Source organism: Stenella coeruleoalba, assembly GCF_951394435.1.
Source record: "Stenella coeruleoalba genome assembly, chromosome: 2".
NCBI classification, from domain to species: Eukaryota; Metazoa; Chordata; class Mammalia; order Artiodactyla; family Delphinidae; genus Stenella; species Stenella coeruleoalba.
This window is the reverse complement of record NC_137147.1, coordinates 169,107,701-169,124,957: the sequence shown is the minus strand read 5'-3', so window position 1 is coordinate 169,124,957 and position 17,257 is coordinate 169,107,701. Positions and strand designations below refer to the sequence as shown.

The following is a 17,257-nucleotide window of genomic DNA, read 5'->3' as shown; positions in this document are numbered from 1 at the left end:
TACAGTGGTTCAACTTAACTATTTTTCAACTTTATGATGGTGCGAAAGCAATACACCTTCAGTAGAAACCATACTTTGAATTCTGAATTTTGGTCTTTTCCTGGGTTAGTCGTATGCAGTACATACTCCTCGTGATGCTGGGCAGCGGCAGCAGCTGCAGCTCCCACTCAGCCAAGCGATTATGAGGGTGAACAACTGACACACTTACAACCATCCTTTTTTCCACTTTCTGTACAGTATTCAGTAAGTTATGTGAGATATTCAATACTTTATTATAAAATAGGCTTTGTGTTATATGACTTTGTCAAGTTTTAGGCTAATGTAAGTGTTCTGAGCATGTTTAAGGCAGGCTAGGCTAAAAGCTATGATGTTCAGTAGGCTAGGTGTATTGTAAGCATTTTCAACTCACTGAAACTTGTTGAAACTTTATTGGGCTGTAACTCCATCATAAGCTAAGGAAGACATGTACTGTATTCAGAATCCTCTGTCAGTACAAGGAATAACTAACCATGGATTCTCAAACCAACTCATGGATAATAACTCCTTCTCTAGGAGGAGTCCTCCAGGAGTCAGAATAAATATCACACATTGCCTTCAGAAACCATTCCTTCAAAGAAGCCACAATTTGATTTGATGTGATTGTAGAGCAGTTTATACCCTGGGGCATTTTGTAAACAATAAAGCGTCAGCCAGCAGTTAATGTAGTTTATTAATGGGTGTGGTTAGGTAAAGAGAGGAAGAGAGTCCTACAGATACCACTAGCATCCCAAGATGACTGGGGATACCCATACCTGCAGTACCTGAGGAGCGACATCAGAGGCTTAATGCTGTAGGGGGCAGAGGGGCATAGGCTTCGCTAAATCCAGCCATCCATTAAACAAGCATGCAAATAACAACGACAGACCCTAACTTGGGGAAGGGTGTGGCGAGAGAAAAATCACTAACCAGAATTGCTGCAATATATTATCTAAATGTTCAGTTTTGAACAAAAATAATGAGCCATGAAAAGAAACAGGAAAATATGACCCGTACATTAGAAAAACAGAAGGCAACAGAAGCTGCCGTATAAGAGTGACCAAATGTCAGATTTCACAGAAAAAGACTTCAAAGTAACCCTTGTAAATATGTTCACAGAACTGAAGGAAAGGATGATGAAAGAAACAAGGGAAGATATAATGACAGTGTTGCATCAGACAAATAATATCAATAAAGAGATAGAAATTATTTTAAAAGAAAGAAAAGAACCAAGTGGAAATTCTGGAGTTAAAAAGTACAATAATTGAAATTTTAAAAATTCGGGCTTCCCTGGTGGCGCAGTGGTTGAGACTCCGCCTGCCGATGCAGGGGACACGGGTTCGTGCCCCGATCCGGGAAGATCCCACATGCCGTGGAGCGGCTGGGCCCGTGAGCCATGGCCGCTGAGCCTGCGCGTCCGGAGCCTGTGCTCCACAACGGGAGAGGCCACAACAGTGAGAGGCCCACTTACCGCAAAAAAAAAAAAAAAAAAAAAAATTCACTAGAGGACTTCCCTGGTGGCACAGTGGTTAAGAGTCTGCCTGCCAATGCAGGGGACAATGCAGGGTTCAAGCCCTGGTCCGGGAAGATCCCACATGACGCAGAGCAACTAAGCCCGTGTGCCACAACTACTGAGCCTGCGGTCTACATCCCGCGTGCCACAACTACTGAAGCCCGTGTGCCTAGAGCCTGTGCTCTGCAACGAGAGAAGCCTGCACACCACAATGAAGAGTAGCCCCTGCTCACCACAGCCAGAGAAAGCCCGCACACAGCAACAAAGACCCAACACGGCCAGAGATAAATAAATAAATTCACTAGAGATGCTCCACAGAGAGTATTCAAGCTGAAGAACAGAGAGAAAAACAAAAGAGGAAGTGAACAGAGCCTCAGAGAAAAATGAGACACCATTAAGCACACCAACATACACATAATGGGAGTTAGGAGAGGAGAGAGAGAAAGGAGGGGAAAAAAAATCCAAAGAATGGTGGGTGAAAATTTCCCAAATACATTGAAAAAAGCTAACCTATATACATCAGGAAACATGCTGAATTCTGAGTCGGATAAGCTCAAAGATATCCACAAAGGATGCATCATAATAAAAATGCTGAAAGTAAAAAATAAGGAGAAAACCTTGAAGGCAGCGAGAAGTGACTTGTGACTAACAGGGAACCCCCCCCCACACACACACACCCCAATACGATTAACAGCTTACTTCTCAGCATAAACCACGTAGGCCAGGACAGTGGAATAACATATTCAGAGTACTCAAAGAAAAACTTGCCAACCAGAAATCCTACATCCAGCAAAGCTATTTATCAAAATGAATGCAAAATAAAACATTTTCAAGATAACAAAAACTGAAGTTCTTCAATCTGAAAACAAGTGACCCCAGATTGTAATTTGAATCCACATGAAAAAGAACACCAGTGAAGGTAATAAGGTAATTATGAAAGACAGTATTAATAAATGTTTTCTTCTTAACTGATTTAGAAAGCAATTGTATCAAATAATAGATATATGTTACTGTCAGACCTGTAACATATAGAAAGGTAGTATTTGTCTAATATATTTGCCAATAACAGCACAAAGGAGGTGAGTGGGAGCAAAGCTGTATGGGGCTGAGTAAACCATTACAGATGGTAAAGTAGTAATTATAAGAATATTACTGAGTTTGTAACATGAATAGATACAATATGTATAATGGCCATACTACAGTATGGGGGTAAAGGGAATAGCGCTAGGGAATTCCCTGGCAGTCCAGTGGTTAGGACTCCATGCTTTCACTTCCGAGGGCCTGGGTTCAATCCCTGGTCAGGGACCTAAGATCCCACAAGACACGCAGCATGGCCAAAAAATGGTTGGGGTTGGGGCTGGGGTCGGGGGCCAAGGGATAGAGCTATACTGAAGTAACATTTCTGTATATCACTGGAATTAAGGTAGTATAAATCTGAAGCTGACTGTCATAAGATGTATATGGTAAACCCTAGAGCAACCTCTTAAAAAAAACAAAACTCAATATAGTAAAAAAAAAAAAAAAAACAAAATCATTAATTAAAATGCTACATTAGAAAATACTCACTTATGCAAAAGAAAACAATAATAGAGGAATAGAGGAACAAAAAAGACATTAAAAGTTAAAAGAAATCAAATTCAACTATATCAACAACACTAAATGTGAATGGATTAAACAATCCAATCAAAAGAGAGATTATCCGACACGATAAAAAAAATCATGATTCATCTCTATGTGGTCTATGGGAGACACACTTTAGATTCACAAATAGAAATAAAATGAAAGTAAAAGGATAGAAAAAAGATAATCATGCAAATAGCAATTGTAAGAAAGCTGGAGTGGCTATACGAATATTAGATTAAGTAGACTTTAAAACAAAAAAATTACTAGAGATAAAGAGGAACATTTTATAATAATTAAAAGGCCAGTCCAGGAAAATATAACAGTGAAAATCATGTGCATCTAATAACAGAGCACCAGAATACTTTTAGCAAAAATTGAGATGGATGAAAAGAGAAACAGATGATTCAACAATAAGAGTTGGAAACCTCAATGCCTCCACTTTTCAATAATGGATAAAACAACTAGACAGAAGATTAACAAGGAAAAATGGAATGATAATAAACCAGCTAGACCTAACAGACATCTCTATAACACCTCATCCAACAAAAACAGAATATACATTCTTCAAGTAAACTGAAATATATTCCAAGATAGACCATGTGCTAGGCCATCAAACAACCTCAATAAGTTTAAAAGGATAGAAATAATACAAGTATATTCTCTGATCCCAAAGGAATGAGATTAGAAATCAGTGTCAGGGAAGAAATTGGGAAAATCAACAAATATGTCTAAATTAAACCGCAGACTCCTAAACAACAAATGAATCAAAGAAGAAATTCCAAGGGGAATAAAAATTCTTAAAGACAAATGAAAAATGAAGACACAACACACCAAAATTTAAGAAATTCAGCTAATGTAATTCGTAGAGGAAAATTTATAGCTGTAAATGCCTTTATTAAGAAAGAAGGCCTCAAACCAATAATTCAATCTTCCACATTAAGACAATGGGAAAATGACAACCTAAACTTAAAGGAAGGAGAAGAAAGGAAATAAAAAAGTAGAGCAGAAATGAATGAAATAAGACTAGAAAAGAAATAGAGAAAAGTCAATGAATCCAAAAGCTGATTCTTTGAAAATATCAATAAAATTGACAGACATTTAACTAGGCTGACAAAAAAGAAAAAGGACTCAATACAGTCAGAAATGAAAAAGGAGATCACTACCAACCTTACAGAAATAAAAAGGACTGTAAAGGAATACTGTGAACAAATGTATGCCAAGAAGTTAGATACCTGTTTTTCTAATAGATATAAATGAAATGAACAAATTCCTAGAAAGACATAAACTACTAAAACTGAATCAAGTTTAGAAGAAATAGACAATCGAAATAGGCCTATAACAAGTGAAGAGATCGAATTAGTAATTAAAAAAAAAAAAAACTATTCAAAAAGAAAAGCCCAGGGCTTCCCTGGTGGCGCAGTAGTTGAGAGTTCACCTGCCGATGCAGGGGATGCGGGTTCGTGCCCCGGTCTGGGAAGATCCCACATGCCGCGGAGCGGCTGGGCCCGTGAGCCATGGCCGCTGAGCCTGCGCGTCCGGAGCCTGTGCTACGCAACGGGAGAGGCCACAACAGTGAGAGACCCGTGTACTGCAAAAAAAAAAAAAAAAGAAAAAAGAAAAGCCCAGGCTCAGATGGCTTCACTGCTGAACTCTACCAAACATTTAAAGAAGAATGAATACCAAAACTTCACAAATCTTCCCCAAAATAGAAAAGGATGAATACTTCCCAACACATTTTGTGAAGCCAGTATTACTCTAATACCAAACCAAAGACATGAGAAGAAAACTACATACTAATAGTTCATATGAATATGGATGCAAAAATTCTCAACAAAATACAGCGAACCAAATCCAGTAACTTATAAAAATAATTATATACCCTAATCAAGTGGGTTTTATCCCAAGAATGCAAAGTTGATTCAATATCTGCAAATCAATTAATGTAAATTAATCATATCAATAGAGTTAAAAAACAAGATCATCTCAATAGGAGCCTTTAACAAATCCAACATCCTTCCATGATAGAAACACTCAACAAATTAGGAATAAGAGGGAAGTGCCTCAACCTGATAAAGAACATCTACTAAAATCCCACAGTTAATATCATGCTTATTGGTGAAAGAGGGGATGTTTTCCTGCTAAGATAAAGAACAAGACAATAATGTCTGCTCTCACCACTTCTATTCAACATTATATGAGGTTCTAGCCAGGGCTGTTAGCTGAGAAAAAGAAATAAGATTGAAAAGGAAGAAGTAAACTGTCCCTATTTGCTAATGACATGATTTTATGTATACAAAATACTAAGTAATTAACTAAAAAACTATTGGAATTAGTACATCAAGATTGCAGTAAACATAAATATACAAAAATGTTTTAGTTTTATATACCTACAATGAACAACCTGAAAATGAAATAAAGAAAATAATTGCACTCACAATAGCATCAAAAAGAATAAAATACTTGGGAATAAATTTAACAAAAAATACAAACTTTAAAAACTACAAAACATTGTTGAAAGAAATTGAAGAAGATCAAAATAAGTGGAAAAATATCTCCTGTTCATGGATCAGAAGATTTAACATTGTTAAGATTGCAATATTCCCCTAAATGTAAGAGCTAAAACTATAAAACTCTTAGAAGAAAACAGAAGGGTAAATCTTCATGACCTTGAATTTGGCAAAAGGATTCTTAGATAGGACACCAAAAGTCCAAGCAACTAAAAAAAAAAAAGAAAGAAAGAAAAAAAATGTGTATGTCATCAAAATTTAAAACTTTTGTGCTTCACAGGACACCACTAAGCGGGAAAAGACAACCCACAGAATGGGAGAAAATATTTGCAAATCATTTATTTGATGAAGGACTTGTATCCAGAATATATAAAGAGCCCTTACAACTCAATGGTAAAGACAAATCACCCAAATAAAAAATGAGCAAAGGATCTGAATACACATTTATCCAAAGAAGATATACAAATAGCCAATAAACATGAAAAAAAATGTTCAGTATCACTAGTCATTTGGGAAATGCAAATTAAAACCACAAGATACCACTTCACATCCACTAGGATGTGGGATAATACAAAAAGTTGGGTAATAACAAGTTTTAGGAAAGATGTAAAGAAATCAGAAGACTCATATACTGCTGATGTGAATGTAAAATGTTGCAGCCATATTGGAAAACAGTACGACAGTTCCTCAAAAAGTTAAACACGGCTACCATATAACTCCTCAGTTCCACTCCTAGGTATATACCCAAGAGAAACGAAAACATATGCCCACACAAAAACTTATACACGAATGTTTTAGCAGCATTATTTATAATAGCCAAAAGATGGAAGCAATACGAATGTTTATCACCTGATAAATGGATAAACAAAATGTGGTATATCCATACAATGGAATACTGTTCTGCAATAAAAAGGAATAAAGTACTGATACATGCTACAACTTGGATGAACCTGGAAAACGTTACCCTAAGTGAAAGAAGCCAGCCACAAAAATCCACATATTGTATGATTCCATTCATATGGAAGTCCAGAACAGAGAAATCTGTAGAGACAGGGATTTGTAGTTGCTTATTGCTTGATGAGGGATGGGGTGGGATAAGGAGGATGGAGAATGATAGCTAAAGGATATGGGGGTTCTTTTCAAAGTGATGAAAATGTTCTCAAGTTGGCCACAATGATGGCTGCACATATCTGAATTTAGTAAAAACCACTGAATTATACACTTTAAGTGGATGAATTGTATAGTATATGAATTGTATCTCAGTTAAGCTGTTTCTTAAGAAACAGAACAAGGGAGGTCTTTGTGTACTATTCTGGAATAATCTCCAAAATATTTTGTTAAATAACAAGATGCAGGAGAAAAAAAAGAATTATTCCATATCCTATATGTAGGTTGTGTATCCTATAGTTACATGAATCTATAAATGTGTTAAAACTCATAGAACTGTGCAACAGAAGAGGAAAAGGTAATTTTATTGTATTATGATGTAAAAATATAGAATCTTTAAAAATACAGTAGAAATTGAGAGAGGAGAGGTATTGTCACCAGACTTGGTAGTCCTGGTGGTGGGCATCTGGGAAGTCTTCAAGAAGAAAGTCACACTTGCAAGTATTTCGAAGGATGACTTGGCTCTGGACGGATAGATATTTAAGGAGAGGTTTGATGAAGAAAAGAAAATCATTTAAGACAAATGTTAACAATGGCCAAGAGTACAGAGCAGAGAATTTCTGACCATCTGGAGAGCATTAATTGTTTAGTTCGCTGAAAGGAAGGATGCACACAGGAAAGAAAATAGATCAGACTGTGGATTTCCTTGTGTGTCAGGTTAAGAATTGAACACTTTGTTGTATGGTCATTGATGAGCCATGAAAGGTATCTGATCAGAACTCTGCCTTGGGGATATTATTCCATGGGAACTGCTAATAAATAAGTTGTAGACCAGTTAGAAGGCTGTTATATTAATTCAGTCAGAGAATGAAGGACTAATACAGGTGGTGGAGATCTGAGAGAGATGGGAACACATGGGGTCAGTATTGTGAAAAACGTGGCAGCTGGTTGGGGAGGGAGAAAAAAGTCCAAAAATTGGTTCTTTGGTTTTGCCCCTACGTGACTGGGATGATAGTACTGTTAGGAAAAGGAAGGGGGGAAAGCAGAGAAGTTGATGAGTTTAGGTTGGGAGTTGTTTAGTTTCAGGAGCTAGGAGACGTCTAAATAAGACACTTAACGGCAGTTACAGAGGGAAGCCCCACGGTATGGTCGGCACCACACCTGCAAATTCAACCAACCTCGGATGGAAAATATTTGGGGGGTGGGGGGGAATCCAGAAAGTTGTAAAAAGCAAAACACGTATTTGCCTCACAGTGGCAACTATTTACATAGCATTTAGATTGTATCAGGTATTGTAAGTAATGCAGAGGTGATTCAAAATGTACAAGAGCATATGTGTAGGTTATATAAAATGTGGGAAAGATATATGGCGGTGCAATCAGAAATTTGAGTTGGGAAAGTTGGAAGTCAGGGAAGCTCATGTTGGATAACTTCAAGTTTTTTCCCATAAAATACAAAGCAAGGTCATCTACAGAGAGGGAATAAAATTGAAGAGTGTTTCTAAGCAGCTTTAAATATTTTCTCTAATTCTGCCCTTTTGCGTGAATGGAAAACAAATGATCCACATCAATTATAATAGGTAATTATAAGCCTTTAACATTTGCTAGGTATCATGCTAAGAGCTTATTTCAAACTTAAAACATCCCTACCAGACAAAAGGTATTAGCAGTTTTATCCACATATTACAGAGGGTAATACATGAGAGAGAGAGAGAGAGGATTGGAAATAGCTCAAGGTTACCCAGCTAATCAGAGGTGGAACCAAAACTGAATATGAGCTCTAACTCCGAGCTCTGAGGATGTTAGAGCATGCTTTCTGAGGTTTTCCTTTCAAATTTCATTAAAGCAGCAAAATGTTTGTTCAAGAATTTACACGGATTAAGGGGATAGAATACAAAGTATGTATTCCATGTATACAATGAAATGTAATTTTAATATAATTTTAATAAAGTTAACCTTTTAAATGGAGAAGGGATGGCTTGTTTAATAAGTGCATTGGGGCAGTTAACTATCCAACTTTAATTTTTTTAAATTAATTTTGATCTCCTGTTTATATATAATAGAAATCAGAACAGTGGTTGTCTATGGCAGGGTAGAGATGGATTTAGGGGAACAGGGAACTTTCTAGGATAACAGGAATTTTCTGTAATTTGATTAGAATGTAGGTTGCATGGGGGTTTTTTGGTCAAAACTCATTGAAATGTACATTTAAAAATCTCTACATTCCACTCTATGTAAATTTTATCTCAGTTTTAAAAAGGGAAATCTATCTAGACCTCCAATACATCATTAAATTAAAAAAAGCAAGCTAAAGGGTGAGACGTACAATATAATACCATTTATACAGAAGAAAGAAAACATTATTTCTGTGGATCCACACTTGTGTATGTAAATGTCTCATGGGTCTTGGGTCCATCTACTACTCCACCAAGAGGTCCTTCTGCTAGTGTCAGTCTTGGTGCTCTTAGGGTTTCTTTCTGGGATACGAAGAAAAGACTTTTGTATTATAACATCGTTAGCTTAAGAGTAAATTTCCCCATTGTTCATAATACCCCTATGGTATAATATTCTCCAGTGAAGAAAGATACTCTTTCAGGAAATTCTAACTAAAAAACACGACGTGTTTGTATAGTGATTCTGGAAACTAGTACATCTTCACAGGCAGCCTTGTATAATGGGGCTGTAATCAGGTGATCTGAATTCTTGTTCTGACTCTGCCACTTGATTAGATGGATATTTTGGAGTAATTCATTTAATCTCTCTGGGCTTCAGTTTCCATGTTGGTTAAGAAAATGGACTGAACTGATGACTGAGGGTCCATCCAGGCCTAAGATTCAGTAAACTCTGTTCCTTCACACGGACCTTCTATGAAAGAGGTCACTTGACCTACAGTAGACGTATGGAAAGTCAGATTTTTTCTGCTTTTATATTTTGAAACAGGTGACAACCAAAGCCAAGCAACTGAAGGATTCAGTTACCTGCTCCCCAGGTGAGTCAGCACCCACTCCATCCCATTAATCTAAAGCCGTGCCTTCAAAATAAATCCCTTTTTATAATAACTTGTTTTGCCCAATGGACTCTACTGGTCATCTCTGTGAAAGGGATCGAATTACAAGCACCCACAAGCCAATGCAGCCCTGCACACACAGTGGTGCTAAGATGTACTTAATAAGTTTGAAGAACTGTAAAAACCTTGTTCTTCTCTAGTATTGGGGGGAGGGGGGCATGCAGGGGAAAGCCAGTCTGCGCCATTTCCCCACACTGTGCACCATTGCCACCACACACACAAAGCGTCCTTTGGGACAGGCCAAGCAGCTTCTCCAAGAATCTATGTTTCTCAAAATCCATTTCCTCCAGGGACTTCCCTGGTGGTGCAGCAGTTACACGAGTTCAAGCCCTGGTCTGGGAAGATCCCACGTGCCACGGAGCAACTAAGCCCGTGCACCACAACTACTGAGCCCACATACCATAGCTACTGAAGCCCCGTTCTCCGCAACGAGAAGCCACCACAGTGAGAAGCCCGCGCACCACAACGAAGAGCAGCCCCTCCTCTCCACAACTAGAGAAAGCCGGCGCAGCAACGAAGTCCCAACGCAGCCAAAAATAATTTTTTTAAAAAAAAAAATCCATTTCCTCCAAGACTACGTGGAATTTTGTTCAAGTCCCCATACTTTTTGCTCGGAACCAAGAAGAAAATACCTCCTAAACCTTCCAACTCCACTTAAATACAGGTCCCTGCACTCGATGTAACCTACTAGGGACCAGCAAACCCTGAGATCTCGAAACGTCTCCCCTGGAGAGGACGGGGCGTGCGGTTCTGCGGTCTCCAGCGAGGAGGGCATTTCCAGACTGCTCTCCTACCAGCGCGGCTGTTGGTCTGTGTGGAGGCCCAAGCGCGCAACGTGCTTCTGTGAAAGACGCTCCCCTCCGACACAGTCTCCAGAAACCTGCTCCTGAAAAGGCGGTGGGGCACAGACAGATCTTCCTAGAGCACAGGAGGGGTCGGGAGTGTGTGAGCAGGGCGGGAAAGGCGTGGCTGAACACACCCATGGGTGGCACGAGGAGTGTGCTTTTCTGTCAAGCGAGGCATCGCGGTGGCACAGGAAGCAGCTTGGCTGGGGGGGGCGGTGGGGGGCGGTCCCCCGTGCAGGGTTAGCCCAGCGGGAGGTCTGACGGATTCACTGTACTTGCGCTCGCGGAACTAATAACAACCCTAGATTCTGAAGAACATCTTTCCATACCTCGAGAGTAGCCGCTTATCCCCTCTCTAAGAGACCTTCTCATCCTCTGATCGCAACCTGGCCCTGGGAGGCCCCCGAAGTCCTCAGAGCGGTGGAAGGACAAAGGCTTGGAATCAGACAGAAGTGGGTTCAGATCCCACCTCTGCTGCTTCTGAGACTGACTTCCCTCCTCTGTGCAGTTGGGGTCACGATGGCTGTCTTTATAGAATAGTGTGAACATTAAGTATACCATACATGCAAAATGCCCAGCGCACTGTCTGCTGTGGTGAAGGCAGCTGTCCTGATTCTTGTCACCGGAACTGACCTTGCCCTTCCCCTCCGTGTGTCCTTTCTCACAGGGATGGTCAGACTCTCCGAACTCAGATCCACAGCCCAGAACTCCCGGCCCCCCAAGGCTGCCACCACCTTGCCGGACGACATCATCACTCAGCGGGAGGAGGCCAAGCAGGCTGGGGAGCTGGAGGAGGAGGACGGCGAGGAGGAGGCCGATCCGGAGGCCGCGGAGGAGAGCTGGCCTCGGAGGCGGAGGCCAGCCCGGCCACCCGAGCCGGAGGAGAAGGTCCGGGGAAAGAGGCAGAAGGACTTCGACATGTCGGAACCGCACGAGTCCAGCGACGATGAGAGCCAGAAGAGAGAGCGAGCGCGAGCCACGGAGGAGCCCTGGACTCAGAGCCAACAGAAGCTTCTGGAGTTAGCATTACAGCAGTACCCAAAGGGATCCTCTGACCGCTGGGACAAAATCGCCAAGTGTGTCCCGTCCAAGAGTAAGGTGGGTGACGCCGGGAAGGAAGGCCTCCGAGCGGGTCTAGATCACACGGACGCGGCCGCAGCGGGTCCACCGGCTTTCCCTCCTCCTACGCGTCTTTCTATCCGCCTCATCTCTTACCTGCCAGTTACCTTCCACTAGATGTCTCCCGAGAGCCTGTGAATCTGCACTCGACTGCTTAGTGTAAATGAGGTCAAGATTCCAAGCTGAATCGTTATACAGACCAGTTATGTTTTCTCAGCGAAAACCCCACTCATAGATCATAACCTGCCCCCACAGCAATCCCGCCAACCTTCTGGAGCGTTCGCTCGGCGGGGGCGGGGCGGGGCGGGGACGGCCGGGCAGCATCCTTGTCGCTGCGAGGGCCGCGCAGGGCCAGGCCTCCCTCGCAGGCGGAGGCTCCCTTCGGCCAGCAAGGAGAAGGTTTCCCACAGAATCACGAGCCCCTCCAGCGCTTCACAGCTCTTTAACCCGGGGAACACGTGTGGCGGCCGGCGTCGCCATGGTCACCAGTTCTGCCGTGTAACTTGTCTAGTCTCAGCGGTGGCATCTGTGGACCAAAGGCTGGAAGTGGTGTTGGGGGCGGGGTCAGGGAGAGGTTGCCCTCAGGATCAGGATCCAGCTTGTCCTCTGTAGCCCTTTCCTCCCAGTGTACAGCTTTTAGTGTCTGTTTAAACACATCTGCAGAGAGTTCCCAAATGCCAACTCAGATAGGAGGGAAGGGGGCAGCCCCTGTGGGAAGTCAGGCCCTGTCCGGCCTCTGTCTTCTGCTCCGACAGTTGGGAGCTGCAGAGCCTCCGGTGTGATGTTTTCAACCCAAGCCTTTCCTGATACAGCCTCCTGGGCGTCTTTCCTCGTAGCCATACCCTTCGTCTGAGGCACCAGGAACACCGAGAAATCAAAAGAGCCAGTCTCCTTTGCCTTCTCTGCCCATCACTCAGTAGCCTGTGGGCACACTGATGTTCATTTACATTCCTTTTTTTTTTTAATTGAAATTCGATGTCGGAAAATCTAGCTCGTGGCCATGGATGTCCCCGTGCGTACAAGTCTAGTTATCTATCACCTACTTTAAAATGAGGAAGTTGAGAATTCCCGGGGAGAAAAATAAACCATTAGCAGTTGATCTATTTGAGAAACACAGATCCTCCCAGCCCCTCCAACTGGTTTGCCAGAAGTAATTATTTTCCCTGAATTTCTTTAGCATCTGTCGGGACACAGGCATTTACATGTGTGATGAATTGACACTGGCTTAAAATGAAGGAGCTGGAACCGTGGATTCCTGCGGACAGCACACTCAGAAACTCATTGCCTTGGGGGCTGGAAACCTTCCTGGTTCAGGGAGGAATGAGCAGCATGGTTTATTATCCTGCAGGTGTTCCCCTTACGCCTCCACGTCAGAACCAGGTCCAGGGGAGGTTGCCTGCTGGCTCGCCCGCTACAGGGCGACTCCCTGGAAGTGGCCTGCAAGCCGCTGGGAGCCCTGGGCCTGAAGGAGGAGCCTCTGCCTGAGGCCCACACGGGGCTGGGCTGGGCCGCCCACCCTGGCAGGCCTGCTGCTCAGAGCCCAGGGTCCCCGCATCCCCCCACAGAGCACTGGGCCGGCCGGGCAGCTTGGCTGTTAGGGAAAGGGTGACACTTTAGGCAGGTGGCCCTTGGGGGTGCGGAAGAGGCACTTACTAGAAAATTCTCTCAGAACACTACTAGGCCAAAACTCTAGGAAGAGAACGAACACCCGTTCTCTGTCCAGGGCCTCTGATAAAGTCGTCTGCTGTGGAGCACAAACCAGTTCACGTGTGACCGTAAGTTAGTGAAGGCTTACAGTGCCTTTGGGGTGTTTTTGAACAGAAACAGAAATGGATTCTGGAAGGTACCTTGTGATAAACAAGAGAGCAATGAGGCCCTTCCCCTGCTTCATTAGGGGTCCTCACCCCAAGGGGTGACAGCGACAGGCAGCTGGCGTCTGAAGCTACTAGTTCTGTAGCCTGACTGGAAGGCTGGGAGACCTCGGCGGGGCTGGTATGAGCCGGAGGAAGAGCGGGGCACACTCCCCGTAGTAGCCTGTGGGGCTGGGCCGACGTGGCCCTACCGCAGGAAGGTCCCAGGGGCCCCCAGGGAGAGGCAAAGCATAATGAGAATGACGTTGTGGATGCCTGGCCTCAAGGCTTTTCGTTTCTCTGAAGTAATGTGTTGTGATGAAACGGTGAAATGTTAAAATGTTAAGTACCACTGGTGAGTCGAAAGTCACCATCACAGTAACCAAAGTCTCCATCCCACAGACAGCAGCCACCAGCCCCTCCCCCAGGGTGCACATCACACCTCCCGCCCGGGCACCCAGGGAATTCCAGGTGGACAGGACAGCCCTTGGTCAGCGCTGGGCACGGCAGGCTCACCCCACGAGGGTCACTCTGATTGTAACTGTCAACTCTCTGTCTCTCTCTCTCTCTCTCCAGGAAGACTGTATCGCTAGATACAAGCTGCTGGTTGAACTGGTCCAAAAGAAAAAGCAAGCTAAAAGCTGAATCCTCTGGAAGATGATGTTTACCTTATTTTCCAAAAGGATTATTTTAAAAATCTTATGCAGAAATTTGCATTTTGTACCTCACTATTTCTATACGTCATGTGCCTTAGTAAAAAAAATTAAAAATGTAAAATAAATGTTGTGCTACATTGTTTAAACAAATACTGTGTTAAAGGAGAAAAAATCAGATTTGGGTATTTTATAGATTATTTTCTCTCTCATCACTGCAAAGTTTAATTTCCTGGGGAACAAACTGAATAGTGCTAACAGTGAGGAAAATGGATGATTTTGAAGGAACATATGAGTGAACTAATGTGTAAGAATGAAGACTTAATGTGTTTCTTTGACCAAAGATCACACCAGCTAATGAGTAGCAGGATGCCAGTATTTGGGAGAACAAACCAGCTTTGTATTGAGCTAGCTGGCTGGGAGTAGTGTGGGGTTATCTTAACTGTATGTATATGCATATGTTACATGTATGTAGAAAAAAATAAGTCTAAATGCACAAGGACATAATAAACTCTGAAGTTTGGATGGTTTGGTAGAAGTGCATACCCAACGGATAGAATTTCCAGACAACACGTAGGCAAGGTTTTTCGGATCTGATGACACTGGGTCCCACTTTTCAATACCTGAGTTAAAAATCACTATTTTGTGCTGTTACTTTTGACTGAACCATCACCATCAGCTGAGTGCTCCTTTTTAAATCTGTCATTTGCTCAGGGCTGAGAGCGGTTTGCTGAAGTACAGATTGCCTAAACTTGAAAACCATTAAGATCACCAGAACAGTGCTTCCCTGGTGCCGCAGTGGTTGAGAATCCGCCTGCCAATGCAGGGGGCACGGGTTCAAGCCCTCGTCCGGGAAGATCAGGTGCTGCAGAGCGACTAAGCCCATGAGCCACAACTACTGAGCCTGCGAGCCACAACTACTGAAGCCCACGCACCTAGAGCCCGTGCTCCACAACAAGAGAAGCCACTGCAATGAGAAGCCCGCACACCGCAACGAAGAGTAGACCCCGCTCGCTGCAACTAGAGAAAGCCTGCTGCGCAGCAACGAAGACCCAACGCAGCCAAAAATAAATAAATTTAAAAAAAAAAAGATCACCAGAACACATTTCAGGGAGGTGATTTGATAAAATGCTATAAAGACGTCATTTTTCTCTAAGGATTGAAATGAGGTTAGATTCCCGGAGAAGGTTTGGGTGGCAGCAGCCACACTGGCTCTGTAACCTTTCAGCCTGAGCAGGACACACGTGGCTCCAGGTAGGCCCGCCTCTGATGCTGTGGACGACCTGCCACCTCTGCGTCGTCAAAAAGAGCAGTGGAGAAACTGTTCCAAGTCATTGTTTTCATGAACTGAGTCCTCGGGCAGCAGCTCCCCTGAGCCTCATCCTGGTCGGGAAGGGGAGGCAGCCGGGGAGGGAGAGGCTGCCTGGCCTGCATGTCAGGAGGCCTCTTTCTAAGAACAAACAGGAGCCAGTCACAGGCGGCACCAGAGCCAACAGCTGCTGCCCCAGAACTTTCTCCTGGAGCCAATGGGGCCATGAGGTTATTACTGTGCATTCGCTTCGGGCCAAGGCCCACTCCCCATTGGTGTGGGACGTCTCAGAGGAAGAAGCTGGTGCGTGGAGGGAATCAGGAAGGGACTGTTCTGGCTGCTTTCCAGGCCTTGGGTCCATCCTGTCTCCGAGTCCAGGGTCAGGCTTGTCACACAGCTTGGTTGTCCAGCCTGTGACATTCTGTGAGCATCCTTCCATGAAATCACCCTTTTCACTTATGGTACTTTGAATTGGGTTTCTGTTGCATGCACCCCCAAATCCCATGACCAGATTTCTGGGCTTCCAGTGTGGGGAGAGACCCACAGGGGTCCAAAGATGCCTTAAGAGGTACAATTTAGGATGAAATGCCCTAATTTGCCTACCAACCTCATCTTTTGCACACTCACTAAGGAGGAGTCTTCTAGCATGGTTTTCTACTATCCCTGCCACCAGCCCCTTTCTGCGTGGCCTCCCCTATTTGGGGGACCTGGAGCTGCTGAGTTTTGTTGAAGTAGGACCAGTGGGCCGGGTGGGGCAGGGCTCAGGAGCTCAGCTGCACACAGGAGATCCGTGGGGTTCAGCTTGAGTGAGGTCACGGTCGGGAAAGCAATGGCACCTCCAAAAGGGGTTCCCGACACAGGTCTCATGGGGACCAGGCACGGCCCCCCTCTCCTTCCTGACGCCCCAGGGAAGTGCTCTCTAAACCCACCCCTCAGCCCCGCCTTGTGACCTTATCTATCTGTTCACAGCTCCGAGCTGTGTGACATCAGTGCCTTGTCTTACCTCTTTGTCTCGATTCCCTATCTGGAAAAATAGGGAATAACGGTGGCTGCTGCATAGGTTGTTACGATGATAATCTGGCTTGTTGAACACAATAAATGTTCTTTTTCTATCTGACCATCCAGGCTTCCTGTTACCATCATTTTCAGCAGCTGCAGACGCAGGTAGCAGGGCTGACAGGCCACCAGCCACGCTCATTTGGTCCCTCGCGGGCGGGAATCCCTAGCCTGGGCCCCAGGAGTCCTGGGCACTGTACAGGCCCCGGTGGTCTGGGAGCCCTGCCAAAGGTATGCAAAGTCTTTATTCTTTTGGACGTGTGGTTTTCTGGAGAGAGGGTACACATCTTTCACCAGTTGCCCCAAAGGTTCCTTACCCAAAAAGGTTAACTCAGGCCTCTGCTCAAGTGTTTACACTGACTGCAGCCCACCAAGGGCCCACGTGGTACAAGGACGATCCTCAGACTTGGCCTCTGACAAAGAGGCCCAGAATTCAACCTCAGAGTCGCCACCCCACTCAGACCCTGGCAGAGGGAACGGCAGGAGGTGTCTCTTCGTGCGGGGCTTGGAAAGCGCTGGCCTGGCCCCAGCACACGCCGCCCACCTGCGCCCCCTGGCCCCACACGGCTTGGGGTGTCTGCCCCCATCTCCCCG

At 44.1% G+C, this 17,257-nt stretch overlaps 1 protein-coding gene across 2 annotated transcripts in view; it reads left to right on the top strand.

The window, feature by feature from the left end:
• Positions 1 to 16,876, top strand: part of DNAJC1 (DnaJ heat shock protein family (Hsp40) member C1) — a 203,159-nt gene extending 186,283 nt beyond the window's left edge. For both annotated transcript variants that reach the window (XM_079912309.1, XM_079912308.1), the window contains 3 exons: positions 9,705 to 9,753; positions 11,344 to 11,774; positions 14,222 to 16,876. In XM_079912309.1, the coding sequence (XP_079768435.1) occupies positions 9,705 to 9,753; positions 11,344 to 11,774; positions 14,222 to 14,290 (549 nt within the window). In that variant the 3' untranslated portion in view covers positions 14,291 to 16,876. The remainder of the gene's footprint in view (positions 1 to 9,704; positions 9,754 to 11,343; positions 11,775 to 14,221) is intronic.
• Positions 16,877 to 17,257: the final 381 nt, after the last annotated feature.